At 45.4% G+C, this 27,594-nt stretch overlaps 1 protein-coding gene across 1 annotated transcript in view; it reads left to right on the forward strand.

The window, feature by feature from the left end:
• Positions 1 to 13,878: 13,878 nt before the first annotated feature.
• Bpifc (BPI fold containing family C) overlaps positions 13,879 to 27,594 on the forward strand; it is a 32,801-nt gene continuing 19,085 nt past the window's right edge. The window contains exons 1-7 of the mRNA XM_026398640.2: positions 13,879 to 14,002; positions 16,194 to 16,314; positions 19,743 to 19,871; positions 20,654 to 20,809; positions 20,929 to 20,992; positions 22,880 to 22,940; positions 26,850 to 26,941. Coding sequence (XP_026254425.2) covers positions 13,879 to 14,002; positions 16,194 to 16,314; positions 19,743 to 19,871; positions 20,654 to 20,809; positions 20,929 to 20,992; positions 22,880 to 22,940; positions 26,850 to 26,941 — 747 coding nt within the window. The remainder of the gene's footprint in view (positions 14,003 to 16,193; positions 16,315 to 19,742; positions 19,872 to 20,653; positions 20,810 to 20,928; positions 20,993 to 22,879; positions 22,941 to 26,849; positions 26,942 to 27,594) is intronic.

Here is a 27,594-nt window from a genome sequence, read left to right on the forward strand (position 1 = left end):
GATCATCCCCATGCATCCTGCTCTGATCCATTACTACATGAGTCATGTGGCCTCCTCCCTTGCTTATCTGTAACCTCCCAATCCAACTATGAGAGACCTGGTTCCAACATTCCACCATTCATTTAGTTAATTGCTTAATTCTAGTATGCATGTCTAGTGGTTTCAAGATTATTAACCGATAATAATGTGTGCTGTTCTGGTTGCCTGTAATGTGGCAGACTCCATTCATTCCAGAAGTTACTCAGACCTGCACCTTACTCCCAGCAAACCTCTCAGTTAGGGCATTTCAACATTTGTAATGTTGTTTCAAACATTGAGATGCTTCTGTTACATCCTGTATTGTATCTGATGTCCCTCCATCCCCTATTAATTTACATACATTATGGTTTATTCTTTGAACTGTAAAATTCTGTGAGCTGACAGATGCCTAATGTCTTATGTTCACCATTATAGTATCAAATAAAACGTTTCCCGACCCTAAAAAAAATCCACTGTGCTTCAACTCCTCCTCCACCACACCCCACCTCCTAGCAATCACTGATCTAACATTTCTAGTTTTGCCTTTTCTAAAAATGTCACATGATTGAAATCACACAGGGTGTAGCATTTTCTAGCTTCATGACTAGTTTCTTTCACTAGCAGCATGAATTTAAAATCAATCCATGTTTTTTTTTGTTGTTGTTGTTTGTTTTTTGTTTTTGTTTTTTGTTTGTTTATTTTTGTTTCATTTTGTTTTGTTTTGTTGGAGACAGTCTCACTGTGTTTTCCAAAACCCTGGACTCAAGGCATCCTCCTGCCTCCAGCCTCCAGAGTAGCTGGGACCACAGGCACAAGCTACCGCTCCTGGCTCCATCCAGGCCTTTTTTGTGAGTTGATAGTGTTTCTCTCTCTCTCTCTCTCTCTCTCTCTCTCTCTCGCTCTCTCTTAAAATCACTGAATAACATTCACTGTATGACCATAGCTTGTCTATCCGTTCATCTTTTGAAGGCCCTCACGGTTGCTTTCAGGTTGGGGCAGGTATGAATAAAACTGCTAGACACATTTGTGTGCAGGTTTTCATGTGGACTTGAGTTTTCCATCAGGTGGATAATTTAAAATCAGGAGGTGTGCTATTTCTGGGTCGTAGAGTAAGACCACGTTTCATTTTTTAAGAAACTGCTAAACTCTTTTCCAAAGTGGCTGTACTGTTCCGCATTCCCACGGACAATGAATGAACAAGAAGTCCTGTTCCTTTGACCCCTTGCCATCGGTTTGTGATGTCAAGGGGACAGAGGAACAGGACTCAGTTTGCCTTGGTTTTAGCCATTCCAGTAGATGTGGAATAACATCTTATTGCTTTAATTTACAATTCCAAGAGGAAGAAATGATGCTGAGCATCTTTTCATATGCTGTCCATCTGTCCATCTTCTTTGTGTTCAGGTCTTTAGTCCACTTTTTAGTTGGTTTTTGGTTTTCTTGTTCTTGAGTTTCCCTTAATTTTCCAGATTAAATTCAAATCTCTTTGCATAATGAAAACTCTTCATAATCCAGATAGAAACCACTTTTTCCCTTCTGTCCCATGACTCCTACCTACAGACTATTCATACTGCGTTGCTCCTAAACACCTCCCCTTTCCACTCATCCCCCCCAACCAAGTCAGTTTGCATGCTTCTGATTTTGCACATAGGATCCTTCTACCTGGAATAGATTTCCTTCCAAGTGAAGTGTGTTGTTCCTTGCTATCCCTCAAAGGCACTGGGAACATGTACTTCAACGTTACCTGTCAGGTCACGGTATGCTCATTGACTCACCAGCCTTTCTCCAATCCTGCACACCAGTAATCCCACCTACTCAGGAGGCTGAGGCAGGAGGAGCCCAAGTTCAGGGTCCACCTGGGTAATTTAGCAAGACCTTGTTTCAAAGTAAAATAAAAAGAGCTTAGTATGTAGTTTAATGGTAGAGTATCTGCTTCTCATGTGCTAGGTTCAATCCCCAGTACTGAAAAAAAAAGTGTATAAAGATATTCTTGCTTTTCTCTGAGTTCTTAGTATTTCTGAAAAAGTGAAATCCTCACTCTGTCTCTGTTAGAGAAAGTCAGGGTGGCCTTAGGTTGGGATGCTGTTTTACAAATCCAATCCTTTTTTTCTGATTCTGGAGCTTCATACCAAAAGCCCTTACATTGGCAGATGTATGAAAATCACCCGGAAAGATTCTAAAACATGGATTGGTCTGGGTACCTAGCTCAGCAGTAAAGAACCTACCTAGCATGTACAAGGCCCTGGCTTCAAGGCCCAGCACTGTCAAAGAAATTTTTTAAAATAAAACACAGATTTCTAGGTCTTACCTCCAGAGTTCCAGATTTAGCAGGCCTGGAAAGAAACTTGAGACTTACATGTCTAATTATTCCCAAGTGACATTGATGCTGCAGTAAAATCACACTTTGAGAACCGTGTGATCTCACTGTGGTTTTTGTTTTTATTTTAAATACATATAAAAGATTTAGAGGTAGCTGTGCTTGGTGAGAAATTGCAATCAGCCTTTAAAAATATGAGGAGAGATCAGAACAGTGCAATTTAGAAAAAGAATCTCCAGCTGTTGTTGAAATAACCAAAGCTCTATCCACAGACCAATTGAAGATGTCTGGAGCCTATTGAGAAAAAAATAAATAAAAACACGGTTCTTAGAAAACAAACTACCAGGAAGCATAAAAGAGACAGGGGTGAAGAGAATCAAGGGTGCTTAAGGATGTTCAGCTTGATCTGGAAACCAATATTATTTGCATCTTTTCCACAAGAATGTGTTCACGTATTTATGAGGAAGATAAGAAAAAATGTCAGGAATACCGGCATCTGATTCTCAAGAATGCTGTTTTCTACTGCAACCACCATCTAGAATACCCTCGTGTGTTACCTAATGATGGGGGCACATTCTGAGACCTACGTCATTAGCCGATTTCATCACTGCGCAAACATCACAGATTGTACTTACCCAAACCTAGGTATAAGGAAATCATTTGACATGAGCTCTGATACAATCAAGAGACCCAGTGAACATGAGATGTATGAGGCTCCTGCTGGTGTGGCGTGGCAAATGTTTTAAAGTACACATTTTTTGTTAGTGGAAGGAATTCACTCCGAAATAATGATGAAAGGATACACACATAAACCCAAACATAAACCAGTGACATCCATGAACTGGTAACATGGGTGTTTATTATTCACGTATTGTGTACATAATTGTGTGCCCTGTGCTTTTATACAACTGGCCATGCAGTGGTTTTTCAACCAGCATCATCACAAAACTGAGCATCCTGCATTGTTCTGCGTTATGATAGCTACAACTTGAGTAGGTGACGGGAATTTCTCAGCTCTGTTCCAACCTTATGGGACCCTCATCCTACATGCCACCCATCATTGGCTGTCAGGTAGTTATGCGGCACATGACTGTACTTTATCTCAGAGGTTCTCAGGTATAAGGACTTTGCCTGCCAAGAAACACTTAACATTGTCTGGAGACATTTTTGTCACAACTGGGGTGGGAAGGAGTATTGCTACCAGCATCTAAGAGGCAGAGATAGAAATGCTGCCAAATATTCTATGGTGTACGTGTCAGCCCCCTACATTCAAGAATTATGTAGCCCAAATAAGTCACATAATTATGAATTAGTATGTGAATTGCAACTGACATAATGAAGTGCAGAAATCCTGTTCTGTTTGGCTGAAATGGAGAGATCCTCTTCTATTTGAACTGGACTCACACGGGTGATTCCCAGACTTTTCCGAGTAACATCACACTATCTTGTTTATCTGATGCCCAAATCCTTTATGTCTCTAAACAGTCATGCATCGATGAATGTAAATTTTAGCATGATTTTAAACTCATGTTAAACTGTGATAATAAAATACGACTCCCTTTTAGGTAACTAATAATAATGGAAGGAACTAGGGTGAGTAGGTTTATCTTTTTAAATCAAGAGGCAGTCAGTACTGGGAACTGTCCCAGAGTGTCACTGGTGGGAGAGGCAATGGTCTGAATCTGTCTTTGGTGCCCACACGGAAACATCCTCACAGGCCTCAAGAGAGAGTGGCCTAGGACAGAGCAGGGGAGAGAGGAGGAGCCACAGCCAGGTAACAGGATGATCCTGCCAGACCGCAGGGTCACTCAGTCTCAGGAACCAAATGAGCTGAGGCCACTTCCTCTAATCAGGAATAAACTAGTGGTTCAACACACATGTGTCTGTCACTCACAGACTCAGCAGCTGGGCAAACCAGATGGGTTGCCTAGCAACAACAGCATCCTCCTCTCTCCGGGCTGTGGGTTGCCCTTTAGTGACCTTCCTAAAAAGTCAGCATAGGATAGTGGTTAACGGGAAGGACTCCTGGAGCAGAAGGCCCAGGTCCCGCATCCCAAGTTCAGGCCAGGGGCTTCACTTCTCTGTTGCTTCCTGGCTGTAAGTTGAACAGTTTTGCTCCATCCAAAGCTCCCCACCACGATGTGCTCCCTCGGTTTCCTCTCCTATGAAAGGGAGATTGTATTGGTTCTTCACAGTCTCAGCAGGGATCTAATGAGTCAATATACGGATGCCACCCAAAACATAACAAATGCTCGATAAATGTCAGCTCTCATTTTTATATTTTATTTTGAGATAGAATCTTGCAAAATTTCTTAAGACCTCCATAAATTGCCAAGGGTGACTTTGAACTTGAGACCCTCCTGCCTCAGCCTCCTCAGTTCTGGGATTACCGGCCTGTGCCACCAAATCCAGCTCAGGGTCTTCTTTTAACCAGATTTCACCTAGACAAATATTGAGCTCATAATGTCTTTTGCCCCAAAACTGCCCCGTCTGTCCTCCAAACCCACACGTAATTCTGTCCCCTCCCACTTTTGACTCCCATTTAAAAAAAATAATAATAAAAGCTTAATTTGTCTTCAAAAAAGTCTGATTTGCAGACAGCGGCTTTCTATGTGGGATTAGTCCACACGTTGTAGAAAGAAAGAACTAGGGAGCTCAGTCCCTTCACGCCGTATCTGGGCATCTCCCTTTAATGAACAACTATTTCTACCTAGTTAATTATGACTTTTCTTTAGGGGTCTTAATTAAAGGTGTCCCTTGACCTGCAAAGACTACTACCCTGTCAACCATCCGTAAGTGAAATGATTAATCTCACCTTCTAGATTGCCATCATGAGTAGCTGAATAAACAGGAGTTCCCAGCAAATCTTCAGTCAAAGGCGAACCTGGATGATGCTGCTGGATTCTGTTGTTGTTTTTAATGATGAACTCGGCAAATTTGCCCTAAATGATTCCTACAAATCCTTTCCCAGTGAAACAAAGCAAACCACGCTCTCTTCTTAGATCTTTGTTTCCTAAACTTTCACTATTCCAGCCCCCCTTTCAGAAGTTATTCTATGTTCCATGTGAGCTGTTTTCCCCACAGACAACCCATTTCTTTAAATGTACATAAATTATTTAAAAGGGGGTGAGATGTCACTAATTCCAAAAGAGGGTAACTGTAAAACATAAATACAGCTGGTCTTCCATGTCTGTAGGTTCCACATCCATCCATTCAACCAACATTGAACTAAAATGTTGTGCTCAACGTGTACAGAATTTGTTGCTTGTCATCCTTCCCTAAAAAACACAGTAAACAACTATTTACCTAGCCTTCATACTATGTCATCTAGAGAGGATTTAAAGTGTGCAGGAGGGTGTGCTTGGCCTATATGAAATATTACACCATTTGTTATAAGTGACTGGGACATTGCAGATTTTGGTATCAGCAGGAGATCCTGCAACCAATCCCCCATGGATTCCAAAGGATCATTGCACCATGAAAACTAAACTTGTCTACTTCTTAAAATGGGGGAGATAGGGAAGGAGAAAGAGAAGAAACTGATGTCACCACCCAAGGAAGACACTGAAGATTGGAAATATTTGGAGCTATTTCATGAATTTTTTCCCCATGATATGTGAGGTCACTCATCATCTATATCTGCTCCGTATTTTTCTCATGCACTGAGAACAACCACAGTACAATTTCAAGAGCTTATCTGTACAGCGTCCGAAATTACCTCCCATGCCTCCAAGAGCACCTGCACCATGGGAAACTGCCTCAGATGATCTCTTCAACTTCTAGATGCTGATTTGGAAATCCATACTTCAGGCAACCTCTGCTCTGAACTCCAGGTACCCTCTGATGTCACTACATCAATGTCTAATACTATTGAATCGCCTCGTTCTATTCCAGACATACTGGCCACCTTTGCTATTCCCTCCATGTTTTTCCTACAGGGTTCTGCTTGCCTAGATTCTACTTGCTCAGATCTCACTTCAAATCTTACCACCTCAGAGATGGCTGCTTAACTATCCTAACAAAGTGAGCAGGCCTCCTCCCCCAATTGCCTGGCCACCCCACCAACTACATTTTCTTATTCCCTTCATAGTATGTGTTAGTCGGCTCTTCATCACTATAACAAAATACCTGAGATAGTTAGCCTATAAAGCAAAAAGGTTTATTTTGACTCACAGTTCTAGAAATCCCAGTTCATGCTAGTTAGCTTTGGGCCTGTGATGAGGGCGCACATCATGGTGGGGAGCTTTGGATGGAGCAAAACTGTTCAACTCACAGCCAGGAAACAACAGAGGGAAAAAGAAAGGGGCTAGGATCCCACAATCCCACTCAAGAGCGTGCCCCCCTATGACATAAGAACCTCCAACCAGGCTCCACCTCCCAAAGTCCCATTACTTCCCAATGGTCCCCTGCTGGGACGACCCTTTAACAAATGAGCATTTGGAGACATTTGACATCCAAACTATGGCATCGTACATGTCACATTTTTGCTTATTTTATTATATACTTGTCCATTTTGTCTCTATTTGCGCAGGGATTCTTTTTGTCTTTTTTTTTATTTGTTTTGATTGGTTACACCTGACAGTACAATGACCTTGACATGTCATACATTTGAATCAGATGGGATATAATTTCTCATTTTTCTGAGTGTACAGGTTGCAGAATCACATTGGTCATACGGTCACGTATGTACCCACAGCAATAACAATGTGTGTTTCATGCTGCTGTCCTTCCTATCCCCCCTCCCCTCCCCTCCCCTCCCATCACTTCTCTCTACCTAATCTAAGGTATCACTATTCTTTTTTTTCCCCCCTCACGTCTTCTTACATGTGTTTTGTATAACGATGAGGGTGTCCTTCCACCATCCACGCAATTCCCTTTCTCTCTCCCATTCGCTCCCACCCCTCTTCCCTATCTAGAGGTAATCTTCTTCCCATGCTCTTCCTCTCTTTCCCATTTTGAGTTACTCCCCCCATTTATATCAGAGGAGACACTTAGCATTTGTTTTTTAGGGATCGGCTAACTTCACTTAGCATAATCTGCTCTAATGCCATCCATTTCCCTGCAAATGCCATGATCTTATTATTTTTTTAGTGCTGAGTAATATTCCATTGTGTATACATGCCACATTTTTTATCCATTCATCCATTGAAGGGCATCTAGGTTGGCTCCACAGTCTAGCTATTGTGAATTGTGCTGCTGTAAACATTGATGTGCAGACACTTCTCAGAAGAGGATATACAATCAACAAATATACGAAAAAAAAAATGCTCATCATCTCTAGCAAACAAAGAAATGCAAATTACAACTACTCTAAGATACCATCTCACTCCAGTCAGAGTGGCAGGCATGATGAAGACAAACAACAACAAGTGCTGGGGGGAAAAGGCACACTCATACCTTGCTGGAGGGACTGCAAATTGGTGCAGCCAATTTGGAAAGCAGTATGGAGATTCCTGGGAAAGCTGGGAATGGAACCACCATTTGACCCAACTATCCCTCTTCTCGGACTATACCCAAAAGATCTTTTTACCTTTTTTTTCTAAAGAGGACTTTTCACACAGTAGGCCCTCAATAAATGTTTGTTGATTGAATGAATGGATTGATGTAGGATGACTGACAGTAAACGATTCTATGAGGACACTCTCTACAGGCTGGTGCCACCACTGATACGGCCACATAAAAATAAAATACTATACACTTAATGGTGTTATGGCATGATCTCATACATCATCCATGTTTCTCTTCCTCAGAGCCTATCACTGTAGATCCTGGTTCTGTCCCCACTTTACCCCTGAGAGAACTCAGGTTGCAGAGGCTTGAGGTACTTCAGATGAGAAACCTGCCTGACCCTCGGTCAGAGGTGGGGACAGGGCCCAGGAAAGTGCCTGTCCTTCTTACTGCAGGACTAAACTTCCTGACTTGCCCAAAACTGTCCTGTATTGCAAATCCGGCATCCTGGGAAAACTGGGGCAACTAATCCCCTTATCTCACTGAGAAGATTGCAAATAAAGACCTGGACACACCATGTAGCCGGGTCCCTGGCCATCTAAAAGGCATTGACGAAAAATCAAATAAAATGCATTGACCAAAAGGTGAGGGATGGAGTGGGGGGTGGGGTTTTAAATCCAAAGGAATCCGGTTATCTAACAGTTGATGCCCCTCTCTAACTAGATCCAAGAAACCCCAGGACAGGAAGTCACTAACAAACATTCTAAACAGCAGCAGACACTCCGAGAGGCACCTGTGGTCCTGCCCACAACAATACAGGTGCCAACTAGGTCAGCCTGGTTGTCAGGTCGACTGAATCTGATGATCCACCCAAGGACTCTCTGTGGCAGGAGAACCAACACCCGGCCAGGCACCCTGACCTGGGTAAACTGGCTTCTTATCACATAAAGGGAATGTCCTCCTCCTCTTCCAATTCAATGTGATTTACACCTTTTTCAATACATCAGGAGTCTTGACTTAGTCATTTTTGGTGAAGTAGTGGAAACAATTTCACAAGTGGTATGTGTGTGTGTGTGTGTGTGTGTGTGTGTGTCTGTGTGTGTGTTTCCAGCTGGTAACTATCGCCTAGGTGGTATTGTCTGTTCACCTTGGTAGAGACAGTAGTGTTCATTCATGCCATTGGGTAATTGTAGTGAAGCAATCCTGTGTCACATTTTGAAAGAATCCACCAGGCCAGTGATTCAGACTTAATTATCCCCGAGATCCGGCAGCTGAGTTAAGGCTGGAGAACACATCGACTTCAAAGGCAGAGGGCAGCGAAGGTGCTCCCCAGCTCTGGACACCTCCTGTGCTTGAGGTAAGTAAGAATCAACAAACTTCAGGTCTCTGCCAGCACCCATCTCGGAACAGGGATCTCTCGCTGGGGTGTCTCAGATCTGGTAGGACACTTTGAAAAGTCAGCTGTAAAAGGTCCTGAGTTACCGCTACCCTCTGCCTAGGCTTTTCTGTGTTTTCTTCATTTGATGTCACTCATGTCCACTTGGTGTCTTCCTAGGCAAAAGGTTTAATGAAAACTGGCCCAGACTCAGGAAGACCCAAGTGTCAGTTCAGACTCTCTGTTTCGTTTCCTCTGCTGGAGCAAAGTCAAGAGGGTAGCTCCATGGTCTGGACTGAGATTTGCCTCCATTGCAGGGAGGCACCCAGCACAGGGGCAGAAAATCTCTATCTCATTTCTCCGTCGGGCGGTTAGGGCTGAGGAGCTATTATGATCTGTGCTTTGGAGCCGGGCCTTAAACTGTGTCAGTGACCCGGATCTTGCCAGAGCAAAACTGCCCTCTCACTGGTCTGAAGAGTGGAACCTGTCGGTGTTCACCTTGGGGTCTGGGGAGGAAAGACTGACAGGACTTTTCAGGGTCCTTTTGTCACTGAAGATCTTGCTCTAAAATCAGATGTCAGTAAGGGTGGAGTCCCTGGAAACAGTCTCCAGCGCTGCCCACGTTCCATTTCTGTGGATGGAGACTTCTGCACTCGTTCTGTCTTCACCAATGTCTGTGGGAACATCCTCCTAGCGTCGACGTCTTTAAACCCGGTGAACTTAATCTTCAACGGGTGCCTCTGCTTTTGAAGGCGACATTTCCCTCACTCCTCGCTCCCTGACTCAAAGTTTTCCTGCTCTGTCAAAGCTCTTGCCAACGAGCCGTAGTGGTAAGCCAAGCTGTTTTCTTATTCTTGGTCACCAGTGGCTCAGACAAGAACCACTTCATCTGGAGAGCTCTTCTAGCTGTGTGTTGGCGAAGGACTCTTAACTACTGAGGATTTGAATCTTGGAAAGAAGCAGTTCCCCAACTGCCGGGAGGGCTCCTAAGGCATCTTGGATCTTTCCTTTTAACAAGCCACGCACCCTGCCCTTACTTGCCAGCCACATTACTTAACCTTTAGGAGTCACCACCTTGCTTGACAGGCTTCCTGTCCTCCCCTGCCCACAAATTATCATCCTGACCCAACAAATCAACTGAAAGTTAATGTACAATCCATCCCTTTCCTTCACTCATAAAATTTCTAGAGGTGAAAAAAATATATATATGTTTTTCTATAGACAGTTTTCAGTTCCTGAATCTCCATCCAAAAATATCACTTCAGAAACTTCTTTTGACCAGGAAAGAAAAACAGGTTTTACTGCCAGAAGGGAATCTTAAACACTACCCATGCCCAAGAAAACACAGAAATGCCGTCTGATGCTTAGAAATTTCCAGATGCTTACTGAATTTTTTCCACTTTAACGATGGCATTGAGCGACTCCTATTTAAAATTCCCAGAAGAAAATAGAAAACCTAGCGTTTATCAAGTCATTCCTATGGGAAAACAATTCATAAACACTAGAATCGGGAACCAGAAGATTTTTATTCTCAGGTACTTGTGGGGTCTTGGGATGAGTCATTTGGACTTTATAAGTCTCCAGGCTCCAGGTCCGGGTGTCTAAAATAGGGGCAAGAAATGACATCTACCTTGTGGAGTTTTGTAAATGGTAAAGAAATATACATTTATGATCTGGGCTGTTGTTCCATTAGTGAGTATTATCTCGGCTTTGGTTTAGTTGGCTTTTCCACTGGGGATGTGGAAAAATCAAACCATCGTATATAATTTTTTCCCCAACCTTTTCTAGAACTTTTCTTAGTTAACTGGAATCTCTTAAGCCAGTCAGCAAATATTGACTGAGGTTCTGCTCCTTCGTTTCATCCAGTCTAGGGGGCACCGACTTTTTGGTCTAACGTTTTTTCCCTATTTCTTTGCACTGCTATGAAAATAGCTGGCTCTTTGATAAAAAGACACTGCCACTTACAATTCTTTCTCTTCTAGTGATATTACTGTGACCACACATCCACGTGGCCTCACCGTTAGTTAAAATGTGGAAATGGTTCCATACCAATAGGCAGACAGCCACCAACCTGAGTCCCTGGACTGTCCCCCTCCCTCCCATGGTACCACTCATGTCGACCTGGCCTCCTCCGCTCCAGGACCCTTGGCCCTACAGTACAATAAAGGATCAAGGAAGCTCCCACACAGGCCCTGGAGCAGCCTCCCTTCTGAGAGTGGGCGGTGGGGACAGCCAGCACCTACCTGCCCACTCCTCATCTCTCCTCCAACCCTCAGATGGCTGGTTGCTTGGCAGAGCCCCTCCTGTCCCTCCCCATGCTCTCATCCCCACTCCTCTGGGCGTCCCTGGGGTTGCTGCTCCCGGCCTGTCCTCAGGACCCTCCCAGCCCTGCCACCACTCCTTTCTGTAGATGGCCCTGCAGAACCAGACCAGTTTACCCTGCAGTGCAGAAACATCCATGGACACAGAAGGCCAAACCTGCTTAAGATACTGAAAAGCCTCAGCCTCTGATAGTAAAGAGTCACTAACCGGTGCTCCCAACTCCTCCAAGACTTTGCCGGTCCCCCCATGACCCAACATCCAACCTCCTGGGCCCTCTCCTAACCCTTTCCTGGCCACCAGGCCACTCCCCTCCCTCTGCCTGAACACGTGGCTCTCAGGGCTTCCTCTTCCTTGGGCACCTCCTGCAGGCCCCTGCCTCGATGTGTTTCAGGGGTGTGTGTGAACTCAGTGGCACCCGTCACCTGTGGGTCTTTGGCATGTGTGAGTGCAGCAGGGACAGATCACCCAGATGGGAAACCTCAAGACCAGAATCAAGGTCTGTGAGCCATCCCTCACTCCACTGCCCATAAAAGAAATCTACAACCCTGTCGCTGTGGGCACCTGTGCTGCTTCTGGCAAGAAAATAGGGTGGCATTGATTCAACAGGAGTAGATTGACCAATACGCTAAGCATGAGAGACATAAGGGTGAATATAGACGCCATCCCTCTCCTTGGCAGGGTGTTTATTTAAAGACTCATCTGGGGCTGGGGATGTGGCTCAAGCGGTAGCGCGCTCGCCTGGCATGCGTGCGGCCCGGGTTCGATCCTCAGCACCACATACCAACAAAGATGTTGTGTCCACCGAGAACTAAAAAATAAATGTTAAAAATTCTCTCTCTCTGTCTCTCTCCTCTCTCTCTCTCTTTAAAAAAATAAAAATAAAAAAATAAAGACTCATCTGTCTGTTTAGTGGGAGCCAAGCACTGTGCTCAACTCTGGAGTTACAAAAGGAAAACAGAGCCCCTCGGAGGAGAGAGAGACAGGAGAAAGACCATCCCAGTACAGGGCAATACATACGAAGGTCAAGGACTGTCCAGAGTCCAGTAGAAACCCAGCAGGCGCACGTGACCCAACTCACAGCCTCATGAAGGAGCCGTGAATGCACTCATCCGATCAGTCAATATGTCACCTACTGTGTGCCAGTCGCTGTCCAGGGTGCTGAAGTACTTCCCTGTGAAGACCAAAGGTTTCCATAGGGAAAACAAAGGAGTAACCGTGCACTAGGCCAGAGGACGAGTGCTTCGGGGGGAAAATGAATCAAGGGAGGGGCAGGGGGAAGTGTTCTGGCTTTTACAGAGTAAGAAGGGAGGCACCAAAGGGCTTTCCCAGTGGGGCAGAGGTGGGACGCTACCTGACTTTTATTATCAAAGCCTGCGCTGGCTGTGGTGTGGCGAAAACCCAGAAAGGGACAAAGGCTGGAGCCGGGTGACCAGCAAGGAGGCCTGGCGAACACCCACTCGAAGTGATGTTGGTTGGAACCAGGGCGTGGGGGTGCCCCCTGGAGTCAGACAGCATCATGTGTCCAATGTGGGTTTCCGCATCATGCCAATGTGGCCGAGGCACAGAGGAGAGTGTGCTGAGCCCAGAGGATGTGACACGGTGAGGGGCGTTCTCACAGACAGGACGTTGGAGCTGAGCCTGGAGGATGCCTTCGCCAGGCAGAATGTGGGTGCCTGATTCAGGTGGTGGGGTGCAAGATGTAGACATGCGTGTGTGTTGCTGTTGGGAGCGTTGAACACGGTGTCCCCAGGCATGAGAGAACTTAGCAAATCAAGGAAGAGCAAATAGCCCAGAGTGGCCTCCTTGGAACGCCACCACTTGGAAGAGGAGGCACAGTGCCTACCTAGTCACCTGTGAAAAGTCTTGATCAACAAGCTAAGAGCTGAAGCCCAGTCTTGCAGGCAAAGGGGACTTGGCAAGGGTCTCTAAGCACATGAGGGATTGCCTCACAGCCACGAAGACCATCTTTTTAATCTACCAACTTGTTTGTTCTAAAATTCCAAGAATCCCTTCCCCCACCCCACCCAGTGTCCATTCCAGGGCACATCCCAATCATTGAGTTTACTATAAGGCTATTGTGTTGTATCATATTATAATTGTGTGTGTGTTCGAGTGTGTGTGTGTGTGTGTGTGTGTGTGTGTGTGTGTGTTCACATGCATGTCTCACTCCCTAGTCTGCGGGAAACAGAGGTCAGGAGCCACATGTTGGTCACCTCGACATCTACAACACATTCTGATGTGCTCAATAAATGGAAGCATGAATGGGCTGCTGGACACAAGATGGATGAATGAAGTTCTGGAAATAAGTCATGAAAATGAGGAGGGCTAGGGATGCTGGGTGGGACTGACCCAGGAGCGAGTGCAGGATATTAAAGGAGCCATAAATATCGGTTCATTGCAGATGCGAATGAAGGCAGTGCCGGTCCTCTGGGGATGCTTCCTCCTGTGGAGTCTCTATATCTCCTCCTCTCAGACCATGTACCCCGGAATCAAGGCGAGGGTCACTCAGCGGGCACTGGACTATGGTGAGTTGACCCTTTCAGCAGCAGCCTTAGCCCTGCCCCAGGGAGTCTAGGACCCACGCCCAGCAGCTCATGGCTTGGACTGTCTGGGGACTAAAACAGGCCCCCCTTTGGGGTGATCCCATCCCCCGGCTGGAAGGCACACCCACACACAGGCTCCCACCTCGCCTTCCCACGCAGGGATACCTCGGGGAGCTGAGTAAACGCTCTATAGGAGAGAGGAAGGAAATGTGAGAGTAAAAGCCACTCCGTCGAGCTTTAGAGAATGTCTGGCTTCAAAGGGGGACTTGGAGTCTTCTCCAATCGAGTGCAAAATGTAATGTGGGCGATGATTCTGTGCTTCTTGATAGAGACTCTGCTGTATTTACTTGATATGCAAAGGAGTCGGGGACTCTGAAAGGTTAAAAGGCCCTGGTTTAGAGGTTGTTTGTGCCTAATAGGGAGAAGAGAAACGTTAGAACGTGGTTTTCTTTGGGCTAAACTGAGGTGGGAGCAGATTGTACCAAGGAAGGGGACTGCAAAATCAAAGTATTTGAACCTATATTTCTCCTGTGGGAGATTTTTCCTGAGATTAGCTGGATATAGTTTGAAAGAGCTCTCCTGGTACTCTTTATGTGTGTGTGTGTGTGTGTGTGTGTGTGTGTGCGCGCGTGCGCGCGAGCCAGGGATTGAAGAGGGGTGCTGCAGGGGGCGGGGGGGGGGGAGAGCTTAACCACTGAGCCACATCCCCATCTATCTATCTATCTATCTATATATATATATATATATATATATATATATATATATTGATTTAGAGACAAAGATCTCTTTAAGTTGCTTAGGGCCTCTTTAAGTTATGAGGCTGGCCTTGAATTTGCAATACTCCTGCTTCAGCGTCCCAAGTTGGTGGGATATAGGCATGTGCCACCTTGCCCGGCCTCCTGGTACTCTTTAACTGAAGTAGTTAATCCAACAACTACTAGTCTAACCTGAAAATACCTACGTCTAACCCAGAAATTTCTCTCCAGTGATAATGCAAAAGAAATAAAGGAGGGATTGAAGAAAGAAAGAAGGGGGAAGAAGGAGGAAAAGGAAGAGTCAATTGGGGAGAAACTCTTTTGTCTTTTCCCCAGTAGCTCATAGACACAGGGAATCTAAAATTGATCCGTCTTGCACAATTTTGTGTGAATGATGATGTGTATAGAAGTACATACTAAGAACATGTGTGTAGGGCTGGTAGAGCGCTTGCCTAGCACGCATGAGGCACTGGGTTCGATTCCCAGCACCACATAAAAAAAACTAAATAAACAAAATAAAGGTATTATGTCCATCTACAACTAAAAATATCAAAAAAGAAAGAAAGAACAAGCCGGGCGCAGTGACACAGGCCTGTAATCCAAGCAGCTTGGGAGGCTGAGACAGGAGGACCACAAGTTTAGAGCCAGCCTCAGCAATGTCGAGGCACTAAGCAATTCCATGAGACCCTGTCTCTAAATAAAATCCAAAATAGGGCTGGGGGTGTGTCTCAGTGGTCGAGTGGCCCTGAGTCAAGTGGGGACCAAGACTTCAACACAGCAGCTTTGGGGGACATCTGGATCCAAGCCATTGCAGCTCTGCTCTGCCTGATCTTAAATCTGCCCTGGCTTCTCTGTTCCTTATTCCTCTAAGTCCTAGAGGAACCGTTCCTTCGCGGGCTGTGGACCCACCAGCAAGTTCGTGAACTTCTCTGAGCCTCAGCTGCCTTCTATGTGAAAATGGGATAAGGAGACACATGTCCCTGGGTTGCTTTGGGAATTTGGGAGAGACTCCTTGGCCACTAGGAGTGGTCACTAGCCCGAAGGGCCACCTAAAATTGATTCATCCTGCCCAATGTGTATGTGAATGACAATGTGGATAGAAACTCGCCCTAAGGAGAAGGAGAGAAAGAGGAACGTCCCCTGCAGAATATTTCAGCTCTTCCATCGCAGCTCACTGTCTTTTATCCACAAGATGGAAATTCCTCGCGATGTTAGCTCCGCGGTCCTGGGCCAGTTCCTTCGCCTCTCTGAGGACCAGTGTTTCCATCTGTAAAGCATAAACAACAATGCACGCTTTGTAGAGCCGCTGAGTTCTCACCTAAGAGCATTTCCTGCTCGATAAATTGCATTTATGTGGCTAATATCATTACATCACTGTCGCCTGGGTTATTATCAACACTTTCTTGTTTCCTTCACAGCTGTTCAAGCTGGGCTGGAGATGATTGAGGATATGATAAAGGAAAAGAAGCTCCCAGATTTAAATGGTTCTGAGTCTCTTGAATTTCTGAAGATTGATTACGTAGACTACAATTTTTCAAAGTAAGTAGGGGACAAGAGCACTTTGTCTTTCGGGTAAAAAGATTCACTTCGTCATAATTCAGCTTCCTTGTCTTTTTCTGTTCTGCCATCCTTATCTCTGATTTCCATTCTCAAGTTTGCTTCATGGCCCAACATGGCCACTGCAGTTCCAGCCATCAAATCCATGTTTTATGCAGCTGGAAGGAGGCAGCAGAAAGGGTAAAAGGACCCTTAAAAGTTCAGTCGGTGTCTCTCTTTTAGTGAGTTCTTTCTGAAACTCTACCCTAATAAGATCATGCCTATGAACAATAAATAAACATACCAGCAAGAGAGAGAGGAAAATTAGTTTTCCAACCAGACAACTTTGTCATCTCCAACAAATTCAGGGAAGTTTAGGGAAAGGGGAAAAATGGATGTTCAGAAAACACTGCAACCTCTTTCATAGTTGCTGACAAGATCCCCAAAGGCGGCACAGGGAGAAGATGCCTCTGCCAATCGTGAACTGAATCTTAAAGGTGTGGGGGTGGGGTCAGGCTTTTACAAGAAGTTCTCTGTGACTGCGTCACAGATTGTCCAAACACCTTTCCAATCCAAAGAAAATTCCCTGCTTTTCCAACTCTTTGAGGGAATCATTTCCCTGCTGTCAACAATGACCTTCTATAAAACTAAGAGGTTTCTTTGTGGGGAAGAAAAATGGTGATCTAGGGAAAGTTCCTAGTCTATTAGAAAGTCAGTCATTCAACAGTATTTACTGAGCACTTACTACATAGCAGGCTTGTTTGAGGCACTGGGAATAATATAGTGAACAATACAGACACATCTCTTGCCCTTAAAGTCCAGTGGGAGAGATGGACATTAAACATATATTCACAACTTCCTTAATTAAGCTAATTATTTAATTATAATGATAATGCCATAGCAGAAAAATACAGAAAGAATCATATACTGTCAAATTTTAGTGAAGATGAGGGAAAAAAATCCAATGTCACTAATTATCAGGAAAAAGCAAATCAAATCCACAATGTGATGTCCTCCTATCCCAGATAAAACAACTATTCCAAAAAAAGCCAAAAAGTAACAAATGTTGGAGAAGATGCAGAGAAAAGGGAACTCAAACACTATTGCTGGGAATGTAAGGTGTTACAGCCCTTATGGAAAACAGTACGGAGATTCCTAAGAAAACTAGAAATAGAACTACCTTATATCAAGCAGTCTCATTACTGGGTATATATCCAAAAGAAATGAAATTAGCATGTCTAAAAGAAATCTGCAGCCAACATCTGTGTTGCGATACTGTTCACAATGGCCAAGACACAGAATCAACATAGGTGCCCATTGACAGATGATTGGATAAAGAAAATATGATTCATACATATGTAATGGAATATTATTCAGCCATAAACAATGAAATTCTGTCACTGTGGCAATGTAGAAGAAACTGGAGGATGTTGCATTAAGTGAAACATCAAATGTTCTCACTTTTATGTGTGATTAAAAAGTTTACCTCTCAGAGGTAGATAATGGAATAGTGGTTACCAAAGCCTGAGGAGAATCTGGGGTGGGGTCCAGGGGATGGAGATAGTGTGGTTATCAGACATGGGAGTGTGTTAAAATAGGAATGATAACTTCTAACATTCTATAGCACGGTAGGATAACTAGGTCTGGTAACTGTTAATTGGATATTTCAAAATAACCAGTAGAGAAGATTCGAACGCTCCCACACAAAGAATCATAAATATCTGAGGGGATAGATATGCTTAGTACCCTGATCTGATCATTGCACATTGTAGACACATATTGAAATGCTACACCGTGCCCCCATAATATGTAAATCCCCATGAGTCAATTTTAAAATAATAAAATAAATTTCAACTGTTTTATTTTCTTTCTAAAATGTGATTTCTAGAAATTTTTGATGACATGTAGATCTCCTATTTCTGTGGGGAGGTGCCATTTTAGAAGGTGATTTACGGTTTATATATACACGTGTGGTTTTGACTTGATGATTTCACTCCTCAGCATCCTCCCTAGAGAAGTTCCTGGCCACAGGCAGGGTGTATGAGAATGTCCACTGTGGCACTATTTATAATACAGACGTACTGGAAATAACCCTGGAAAGAATAATAAGTCATCATTCCTAACAAAGGAAGAAATTCTAAGTGTTCCATCCACAGCTTGGGATACTGTGCAGCAGAGATGAAGAGCTGGCTAGGCCTTCATGTGTCCAAGTGAAACTGTTTCCAAGGCCTTTATGATACAAATCTCCACCATTCTCTTTCCAGGTGGGACTCAGGATGGGCGGTGGAGAGTAGCTAGGGAAGAATGCACAGAGAGGTACATGGCGAATAATCCTGTATCGCCATCACGTTCATGTTTTAAAGTTTTCCTCATCTCGGCTCATAGCCGGGCCTTTCCCTGTGCACAACATATGTAGACAAACTCACCTGGGAAGAGCTCACCTACGGCACGTCCTCCCAGCCCACCTGCGAGTAGCTCTTCTCTTGAGTGATAAGCGAAAGAGGTCAAGTGCCTGGCCCAAGGTCATACGGCTAGAACTAAACCCGGCTCCAGGTTGAGAGCTCATTGCACCACACTCCAGTGGCCCGGCCGGGGCTTCAGAGCAGTGTGAAGTCAGACTGCGGAGGGTCCCAGGTCCGCCTCCACCTCTTACGTGTGACTTCAGCTGCTTTTCTTTTCGCCTGTGACCGGGAGATGGCAAAACCCAGCAACTGCCTCCCAGGATCACGGGGAGGCTTACAAGGAGCTCGGGCACAGGCTTGCACACTCCTGGGCTGAAGTCCTCACTCGTTGGGTGTTCACGATATTGTCCTTGTGCATGTGGCCATCTCGATGACAAGCAACCCAGGGCCTCACAGGTCCCTGTGGTCACCTGCTCAACAGCCCAGAGAACCCCAGGGCGAGACAACTCTCTCAAATCAGTTTCTCAGCTAGGGAAGGTACCGGCCACCCAGAGGGCAACTGGGAGCGGGAGGAGGGCATGACTTAGATTGTCTCAGTGACGAGTAGGGAGCGACACTCCTGTGCAAACGTCCTGTGATGTGCACCATAGTCCCCCACAAGGAGCTGTTCCCTCCAGAACACCGATGTCACCCACTTTGAGTAACAGTACAGCTGCTGAAGGGAAAAATAATGACAGCAATTTTGCACCTGCTTTTGTGTTTAAAGAAACTCAAGGAAGTAGGTTATTTGGTGATTTACTCATTTAATTCTGAACTTGCCCACTACCCTGCTCAACCAGAGAGCAGACGCCTCCTGCCAAGGCTGAGGGGAATCAGGAGACGGTGCCCAGACTCTGCCCCGAAAACAGGAGGGTGGACAGTCACCCAGGACGGGGGGGTGGACAGTTCTACAACTGCAGGTCCAGTGTGGCCTGAGACGAGCGGACTCGCTCTTTGCTCTAACTCGGTTTCCCGTTTCTTGTCTCACAGCATAAAAATCAACGCCTTTTCATTTCCAAACACTTCATTAGCCTTTGTGCCTGGGGTGGGAATTAAAGTACTGACCAACCACGGCACGACCAACATCAGCACAAACTGGGCCGTAAAGTCTCCACTTTTGTAAGTATTCCACCGAACACCTGCTGCTGATCTGGGGCAAAATGGAACAAAAATGGGAAAATGTATAAATTCACCACGATTTTCTCGGCGAGGTTGGTCTTCTCTCAGTAGAAACAATCTTTCTCCAGAGTGAGACCGAAATCAGCAAATTCCCTGCTTGCAGTGTGTGTGTGTGTGTGTGTGTGTGTGTGAGAGAGAGAGAGAGAGAGAGAGAGAGAGAGAGAGAGAGAGAGAGAGAAAGAGAGAGAGAGAGAGAGAGAGAGAGAGAGAGAGAGAGAGAGAGAGATTGAAAGCGTGCAGAGCAGATGATCGAATCATGTAAGACTTCCCAAGAACTGGAGGCCCCTGAGTGTCAGAGGAACAAATGTGCGCCCCCTTTTAGGTCCAGTAGCAAATCACTGCATGGTCTTAAGCTGGTCGTGGAGGGCACTTTCCCCATCTACAGGGACAACCATGGAAAAGGAGCTTCTTAGCTCCCGTGGAGGCCGGAGGATGGTAGGTAGATGAGCCCACTCCCCTCCAACCAAAAGCCCACGGAAAAGGTAGAGGTCAAATTCAAATACCTTGGTTGGTGCCCCAGAATACCACATTCATTCATTCTACAACCACTTATTGAGTGCCTACGGTGTACTAGTTTTCCCCATCTCAAGAACTCCAGTCTTCTAGAATGTAGAGAAATGACATCGTCCCTGTAGGCAACACATTCTGAGAAACAGGATTCATCTCCGTGCCTGGCCCAGACTGGGATAACCTTACATTTTTTTTTTTTTTTCTTGGAGCAGCCAAGACTCGGGAGGAGCTGATCTGTTTCTCTCTGAAATCTACTTTACCGGTATCATTATCCTGACCCAAAATGAGTTTGGCCACCCGGTTCTGAAGCTCCAAGACTGCTATGCCCAAGCCAGCCACGCCCACGTCTCATTTTCTGGGGAACTCAGGTGAGTGGGAACATGTGGTGGGGCATGGCTAATCCGGGGCTGGGTTCTCAGCACCCGAGGGAGGTTCACCACTGGCAGATCGTGGGCCCCGGTAAACTCTTCTTTCTTCCCCCCCCTAGTGTCCTGTATAACTCCTTTGCTGAACCCATGGAGAAACCCATTTTAAAGAATTTAAATGGAATGGTAAGTCTTCCGTAAAACAGCACTGGCAGCAGGTCTACCAGTAAGCCCTCACTGAGCACCTACTGTATGCAAGGCCCTTTGACACACACTATCCTTTGCAACTCAAGTCCCTACTCTATACCAGCCACCTGGTAGGTGCTAGGGAGATGAGTGAAATTACTCCCCTCTCCAGTTTCTCACCCTACAGTGGGCAAACAGCCAATAGAAATTTATTTATTATGTACCTATTGCATGCCCCACACTGGACTAGGATCTACTGGGAACATGAGAGTGATAAACTTGTCTATTTTAAAAAACAAACAAATTAGGCTTGTGAAGCAACAGTTGTATGAGGACTTGAATTTAGTACATAATTACAGATGATTAGATTGAATCTAAGAAGTTTTAAGAAATGGGAAAAAAAATAAAGAACTAGAGGATGCAGGATGTAAACTGAGCCGGGTGTCTAGGTAGAATTTGGATACGTAAGGAACGGCGGAGAAGAAAAACTATTTCCAGAATATACAGTAAGAATAAATTAAGAAAGCAGAATGTCAGGATGCCTCCTAAAGCTATAACAATCCTGATTCCAGAAGTCAGTGTTTGAGGAAAGCAAGGATGGAATTGGCTGTGTGCTCTTTCCAATCATCTTACCTTCTCTGAACCATTTTCTCATATTTTGGGGAGAGACAGGGACAGAGAGAAGGACCCGAGCAGAAGGACGAGGGTGATGGGGTCTGGCTCCCTCGTCTCTCCAGTGCTCAGGTCTGTGCTTAGCAGACAGTAGGTGCTTCATGAAAGTCAGTAAGAAGCTCAATCTCCAAAACACCAAGCAGTTTGCCCCCCAGAGGCTGCAGAGCTGGTCAGGGGACTCTGGAGTTTCGTGGTCTTCTCCATCCCGACCTACCCGACAGGGATGGCTAGCAAATAGGATGTCACCTCCAAGGTGACCTTTCCCCTATTAAAAACAGGGTGTGGTCTTTTAGCTTCTAACAGGAGGCCAATAAATGAATTATGTCACCGTAGCTAAGCTTCCCTGGAATTTCTATGTGGCTTGGAGAGAATAGATCTTTGCATCGATGATTCTCTCTGAGCCGCTGGGGGGAAAAAAAGAGAGAGAGAGAATGTTCAGACCCAGCTGTCTAGCTGTGGCACCCTCTGTTCTTTGCTTCTCCCATCTGTAAACAGAGGAAGAGTGCCTACCTCTCAAGGCTGTAGCAATACTAAAGTGGAATTAAGATCGCAATTGCTAATATTTACTGAATGCTTACTCCACGCTGGGCAATTTTATGTCGATTACTTGAATTTCTACTTATAACTTGATGAGGTAGATATAATTATCGCCCCCATGTTGCAGATGAGGAAACCAAGGTCAGAGAGGAGAAGTGATTTCCCAAGGGATTCAACCCCAGGTGCCAGGCTCCCTGATACAGATACTCGCCCCCCCACACACTTCCTAAAAGTCTCACAACAGTCCCTAAACAGGTCTCTGATCTCTTGGACTCTCCAACTTGCCCAGGGGGTAGTCAAGTGGCTCCAGCTGTCCAGGCAGGGCATGAGCTGCTGAGAGAGGTGGAGGGAGGAGACGTCATCTCAGTAGTGAGGAAAGGTAGTCACTCCAGCGGCAGGTTCTCCAGGTGTGACAGCAGCAGCATGAACTGGGGCACGTGCCCTCCCCTGCCACAGGAGGAAAGCCTCAGGCTAAGTGGGTGAGGTCCCAGTTACTATGGAGTTTAGCCAGCATTCAATGACGTGCTGCCCAAATAGACAGGACTCAAAGCCCACAGGTGTCAACTAACTTAAGGGAAAATCGTAGTGACCAAAGGGATAATGTCTCCTAACCAGAAGGCTTGCTTTCAACATGATAACATGCTTTTTATTTTTTTCTCCAATTTCTTTGGTGGCCAGCTGTGTCCCATTATCACAAATGAGGTGGAAGCGCTGAATGTCAACCTCAGCACACTGGAGGGTGAGTCTCAGAACCGGGTCTCCTGGGTGATTCTCTTCCCACCTGCAAATGCTGCTGCTCCATAGATTTGCTTGGCAAGGCAGCGAGCGCCCACTCCTCTCTGTTCCTTCCACCCTACAGATTCAAGTCCCAGGACGCTCCCTCGACAGAGAGCATGTCCCCCTGGGCTACTAACCAGCTTCCCCGTGCAGAAGGGGGTTGCTCCAGGGAATAAGAGGCAGTTCTAGGAGCTAAACCCTCACAAGTTCTGATTCCAGCTTTGACATTAAATCCATCCACTTCACAATGAGTGACGCTGACCTTGACCACATTATTCCCCTGTTCCAACCCCATCAGTGTCTGCCTTCAGCATGGAGTCCACACACCTTCACCTGGACTGAAGGCTGGCTAGATCTGCTCTGCTTACCTGTCTCTGCTTCGTCTTGCTCCTCTCTCTGCACCAGCAACCAAACTGTTCCCACTACTCTCTCGCTCCCTGCCTGGGCTTATGCCTGTCCACCCTGCCTGGAAGCGCTTTCTCCCCTCCCTTCATTTCTTCCTTTAATAGACATTTCTGCACCAGCAGCCTGCTGATCCCTGCAGATCACAAACCTTTCCCCTCTCTGCCCTCTGTCCTATTCACTCCTCTCTAAGATTCAGCTCAGACACTGTGTTTCCCAAGAAATCTTACTTGACAACCCCCACCCCACAAAGTGACACCTCCTCTAAGTTTGCACAACACTTTAAATGTATCTCTTCCTTCGTGTTCCATGCATTGACCCACGGATGGTGTAGGAGCACCTGAAATCGGCTGGGCACTCACCGATCTTGGTGCTGGGGATGTAGCAGTCAACTTGGGAGACAGAAATCTCTACCCTTGGGGCTGGGGATGTGGCTCAAGGGGTAGCACGCTCGCCTGGCATGCGTGCGGCCCGGGTTCGATCCTCAGCACCACATACCAACAAAGATGTTGTGTCCGCCGAGAACTAAGAAAAAATAAATAAATGTTAAAATTCTCTCTCTCTCTCTCTGTCCCCCTCTCTCTCTCACTCTCTCTTTAAAAAAAAAAAGAAAAGAAATCTCTACCCTCACGGGACTAGAGGGATGAGCCAGACAGAAAGCAAGATAAGCAAGTAAAATCTGGTTTATGGCCGTGATAAGTAATAAGAAGAATAACAAAGCAAGGGAGGAGCAAGGTGAGGATTTCCATGGCAGACAGGTGGCCAGGAAGCACTGCTGAGAGGTGACATTGCAGGAAGAACCTGAAGGTAGTAGAGAGTGAGCAACCCCCAGAGCTGGGTCGTCTTCACCCTGACTCTGCTGATGTGACAGAACTACACAGATTGTAAAATGACAAACCGTGGAAGTCTATTCATCTCAGAGTTGTGAAGACTGTCCAGTCTGTCCAGTTACCTGGGGGTGAGGCCTCCAAGTGGAGTCACAACATGGGGGAAGGGCAAGAGAGGGTGCCTGAGACAGAGGGAGGAAATCTAACAGCATTCGCAACTAATCCACTCCTGAGGAAAGGGCACTAATCCATTCATGAGGGCACAGCCCCGAGGTCTAAGGAACCCTCAAAGGCCCCACATTCCAATATCATTACATTGACCATTAGATCTCAACCTAAGTTTGGAGGAACATTCAGACCACAGCATGCACAAAGAACATTCTAGGTAGAGGAAATCACAGGCTCAAAGGCCATGAAGCAGCTAGACAAGGTGGTGCAAGCCTGTAATCCCAGTGGCTCAGGAGGCTGAAGCAGGAGGATCACGGGTTCAAAGCCAGCCTCAGCAAAAGCAAGATGCTAAGCAACTCAGTGAGACCCTGTCTCAAAAAAAAAAAAAAAATACAAAATAGGGCTGGGGATGTGGCTCAGTTGTTAAGAGCCCCTGGGTTTAATCCCAGGTCCCCCAAAAAATAAATAAATAAAAGACTGTGAAGCAGGGCCTTCCTCCTAGGGTGGTTGAAGGAACTGTGAGGAGGACATACTAGGGACAGAGGGAGTGTGGGGAACAGCAGGTGATGAGGTCAGAGATGGGGAAAGGGACGATTCCATTTTCAAGGCTGGAGACACTGCAAAGTCTGCCTCTTGGTCTGAGATGAGGTTCTGGAGGGTTCTAAGCAAGGCCCGTATGACGTGACTTACTGTGCTAACAATACCCAGGAAGGTTGGGTGGGGACAAGGATGGAATTAGAGAGAACAGTGCAGCCCTTACCTGGTATCAGGGCAGCTGGCCCAGGGTGGGTGGTGAAGATGGGAAGACATGTTCAGCTCCTGGATATACCTTGAAAATAGACGGTGGTATTTGCCAGCAGCCCAAATGTGGGTAATGAGAACTTCTGGACAAGGCTCACTTTGGGTTTTCAGCCTAAGCAAATGAAAACTGGAAGAATGAAATTAGCATTTACTCAGATGAGGAAGAACGTCAGAGCAGGTGGGTACTAGGACCCTCAGCTCGGTTTTGGATCCTCTCCTACTAGACTGCATTGTAACTTCCTAGTTTTATGTCTGCCTCCTCCCCCAGAATATGAGCAGGAATTTTGACTCCTCTTTGTGTCCCCAGTACCAGGCCCACCCAGCCCCTACCAGGTTAATAAACACTGAATGGGTGCCTACCTCTGAGCCTCATTCTCCTCTCCTGCTTCACTGGGTGAGTGGTAGTGGGATCCATCCACATCGGACACTCAGACACATTTCTAAAATCATAATGACGTTGGATAATGTTGTGCACCTACCTTAGCAAGTTGCTTCATCTCTTCTTGCTTCACATCTCCCCCAGCAGATGGGATGCTCAGGTAGCTTCCCCTGGAACAGAGAGGAAGCACCGTGGTCAGGAAGGCGGCTCTCCCTAAGCCAAGGCTGCCTTGCCACTCTTACTGTTCTTCTCAGACTCTGCAATCTTTCTTCCCAAGAACTTCACCCACCACTGTCCCCTGATTCCTTTGCCTTCTGCTTTTGTTTTGAAAATGCTAATACAAAAAAAAATTTTTAATTAAATTAATAGCATTTGCATGAGAATTTCCTGGGTTACTTTAACTTCATGGATTTAATCTTCTCTCTCACCATGTCACTTCTCTGAAAAAAATTTCTAATTTATGATAGTAATGTGTGTTTATTATTTTTAAAAATGAAGTTCTAGCTACATAGAACTCTAACATTGAACTTGAAAGTCTCTCAATCCAATATATACAGCTTGATATTTGTAAGGGTCTTTGTGCCAGTTTCCTTTTTTAAAAAAATATTTATTTATTTATTTATTTTAGTTGTAGTTGGACACAATACCTTTGTTTATTTATTTATTCATTTTTATGTGGTGCTGAGGATCGAACCTAGGGCCTCACACGCACTACGTGAGCACTCTACCACTGAGCCACAACCCCAGCCCCTGTGCTAATTTCCTTTTTAAAGCTATAAGCTGGGCATGGTGGCACACACCTGTAATCCCAGAGGCTTGGGAGGCTGAGGCAGGAGGATCTCGAGTTCAAAGCCAGCCTCAGCAACTTAGCAAGACCCTTTCTCTAAATAAAATACAAAAAAAAAAAGGCTGGGGGTGCTGATAATGTGTCTCAGTGGTTAAGTGCCCCTGGGTTCAATCCCTGGTACCAAAAAAATAAAAATGAAACTTTATAGTTTCATTGTGTGTATGTTCACACAGATATCGAGGGAAGTGCCTAAACAGGTGTGCACCAAAATTTTACCTAATTTTTATTAGTGTAACATGATTAGGACAAATTTTTCCTTTCCTATTTTGATTTATCTACTTTCCCTGAGTTTTCAAAAGTAAACATGTATTACTTATTTAAAAGGGGGGGAAACTGTTATTTTAAACATAAAATCAAAAATATTGTTCTGTCTTTCTAGACACTATTCATGTGTTATAGTATGCTTTAGTGAATATAACTTTTCCTTTTTCTCTTTTGCTCACTTAGTCATCACCAAGGTCGACAACTACACTTTGGTGGATTTTTCCCTGGTCGGTCCTCCAGAAATCACTGAGCACGACCTTGACCTGAACCTGAAGGTAAACTTAGGATTCTCAAAATCCTCACCTGGCTGTTAATACTTGGAGAACAAAGATTCTATGCAGAAGAAAACATGCAAACATGCTCTTCAAATAATTTTATTTTCTTTCTAGCAAGTCCCTCATGTTTGGGCCTTTTCAAAAGACTCTTGAGCCCTTTCTTGATGGGTTTCATGATTGTTTGCAGACAACATATGTCTGCCTTCTCTGTGAGAAGCATCAGGAGGTCTTTGTCTCGGGGAGTAGGTGGGAGACTAGGAGCCTGAAAGCAGGGTGGCCTGCCTTTATTAGAACTTAACACCTGAGTAGGTCGTACATATGGGTACTTCTATTCATGACTCAGGCTGGTGGGTTTAACTGAGGGCTGCTGGCCTCTGTCAAGGCCATACGTCCATGGAAATGGCTGTCCCTGAGCCTGGAAAAACATTCCTCGTGCTTATGTTCAGTTTTGCCTCAAGGTGAATGTCCTTGTTCTTTAAAGTGCATTTTGGCTTGCCTTTCACTCAGAGTCTTCAGATCCGTTGAACACTGTTCAATGACACCTGATGGCTAATGAGAGCAGCATTAGGAATGCCCCCAAATGCTTCAAGGCATTTGGAGTCCTGGGCTCTTCTGAGTGTTTTTACAATTTCCCAAGTGTCTGGGAGTCACAG

The sequence above is a fragment of the Urocitellus parryii genome, chromosome 5, assembly GCF_045843805.1.
Source record: "Urocitellus parryii isolate mUroPar1 chromosome 5, mUroPar1.hap1, whole genome shotgun sequence".
Taxonomy (NCBI): domain Eukaryota; kingdom Metazoa; phylum Chordata; class Mammalia; order Rodentia; family Sciuridae; genus Urocitellus; species Urocitellus parryii.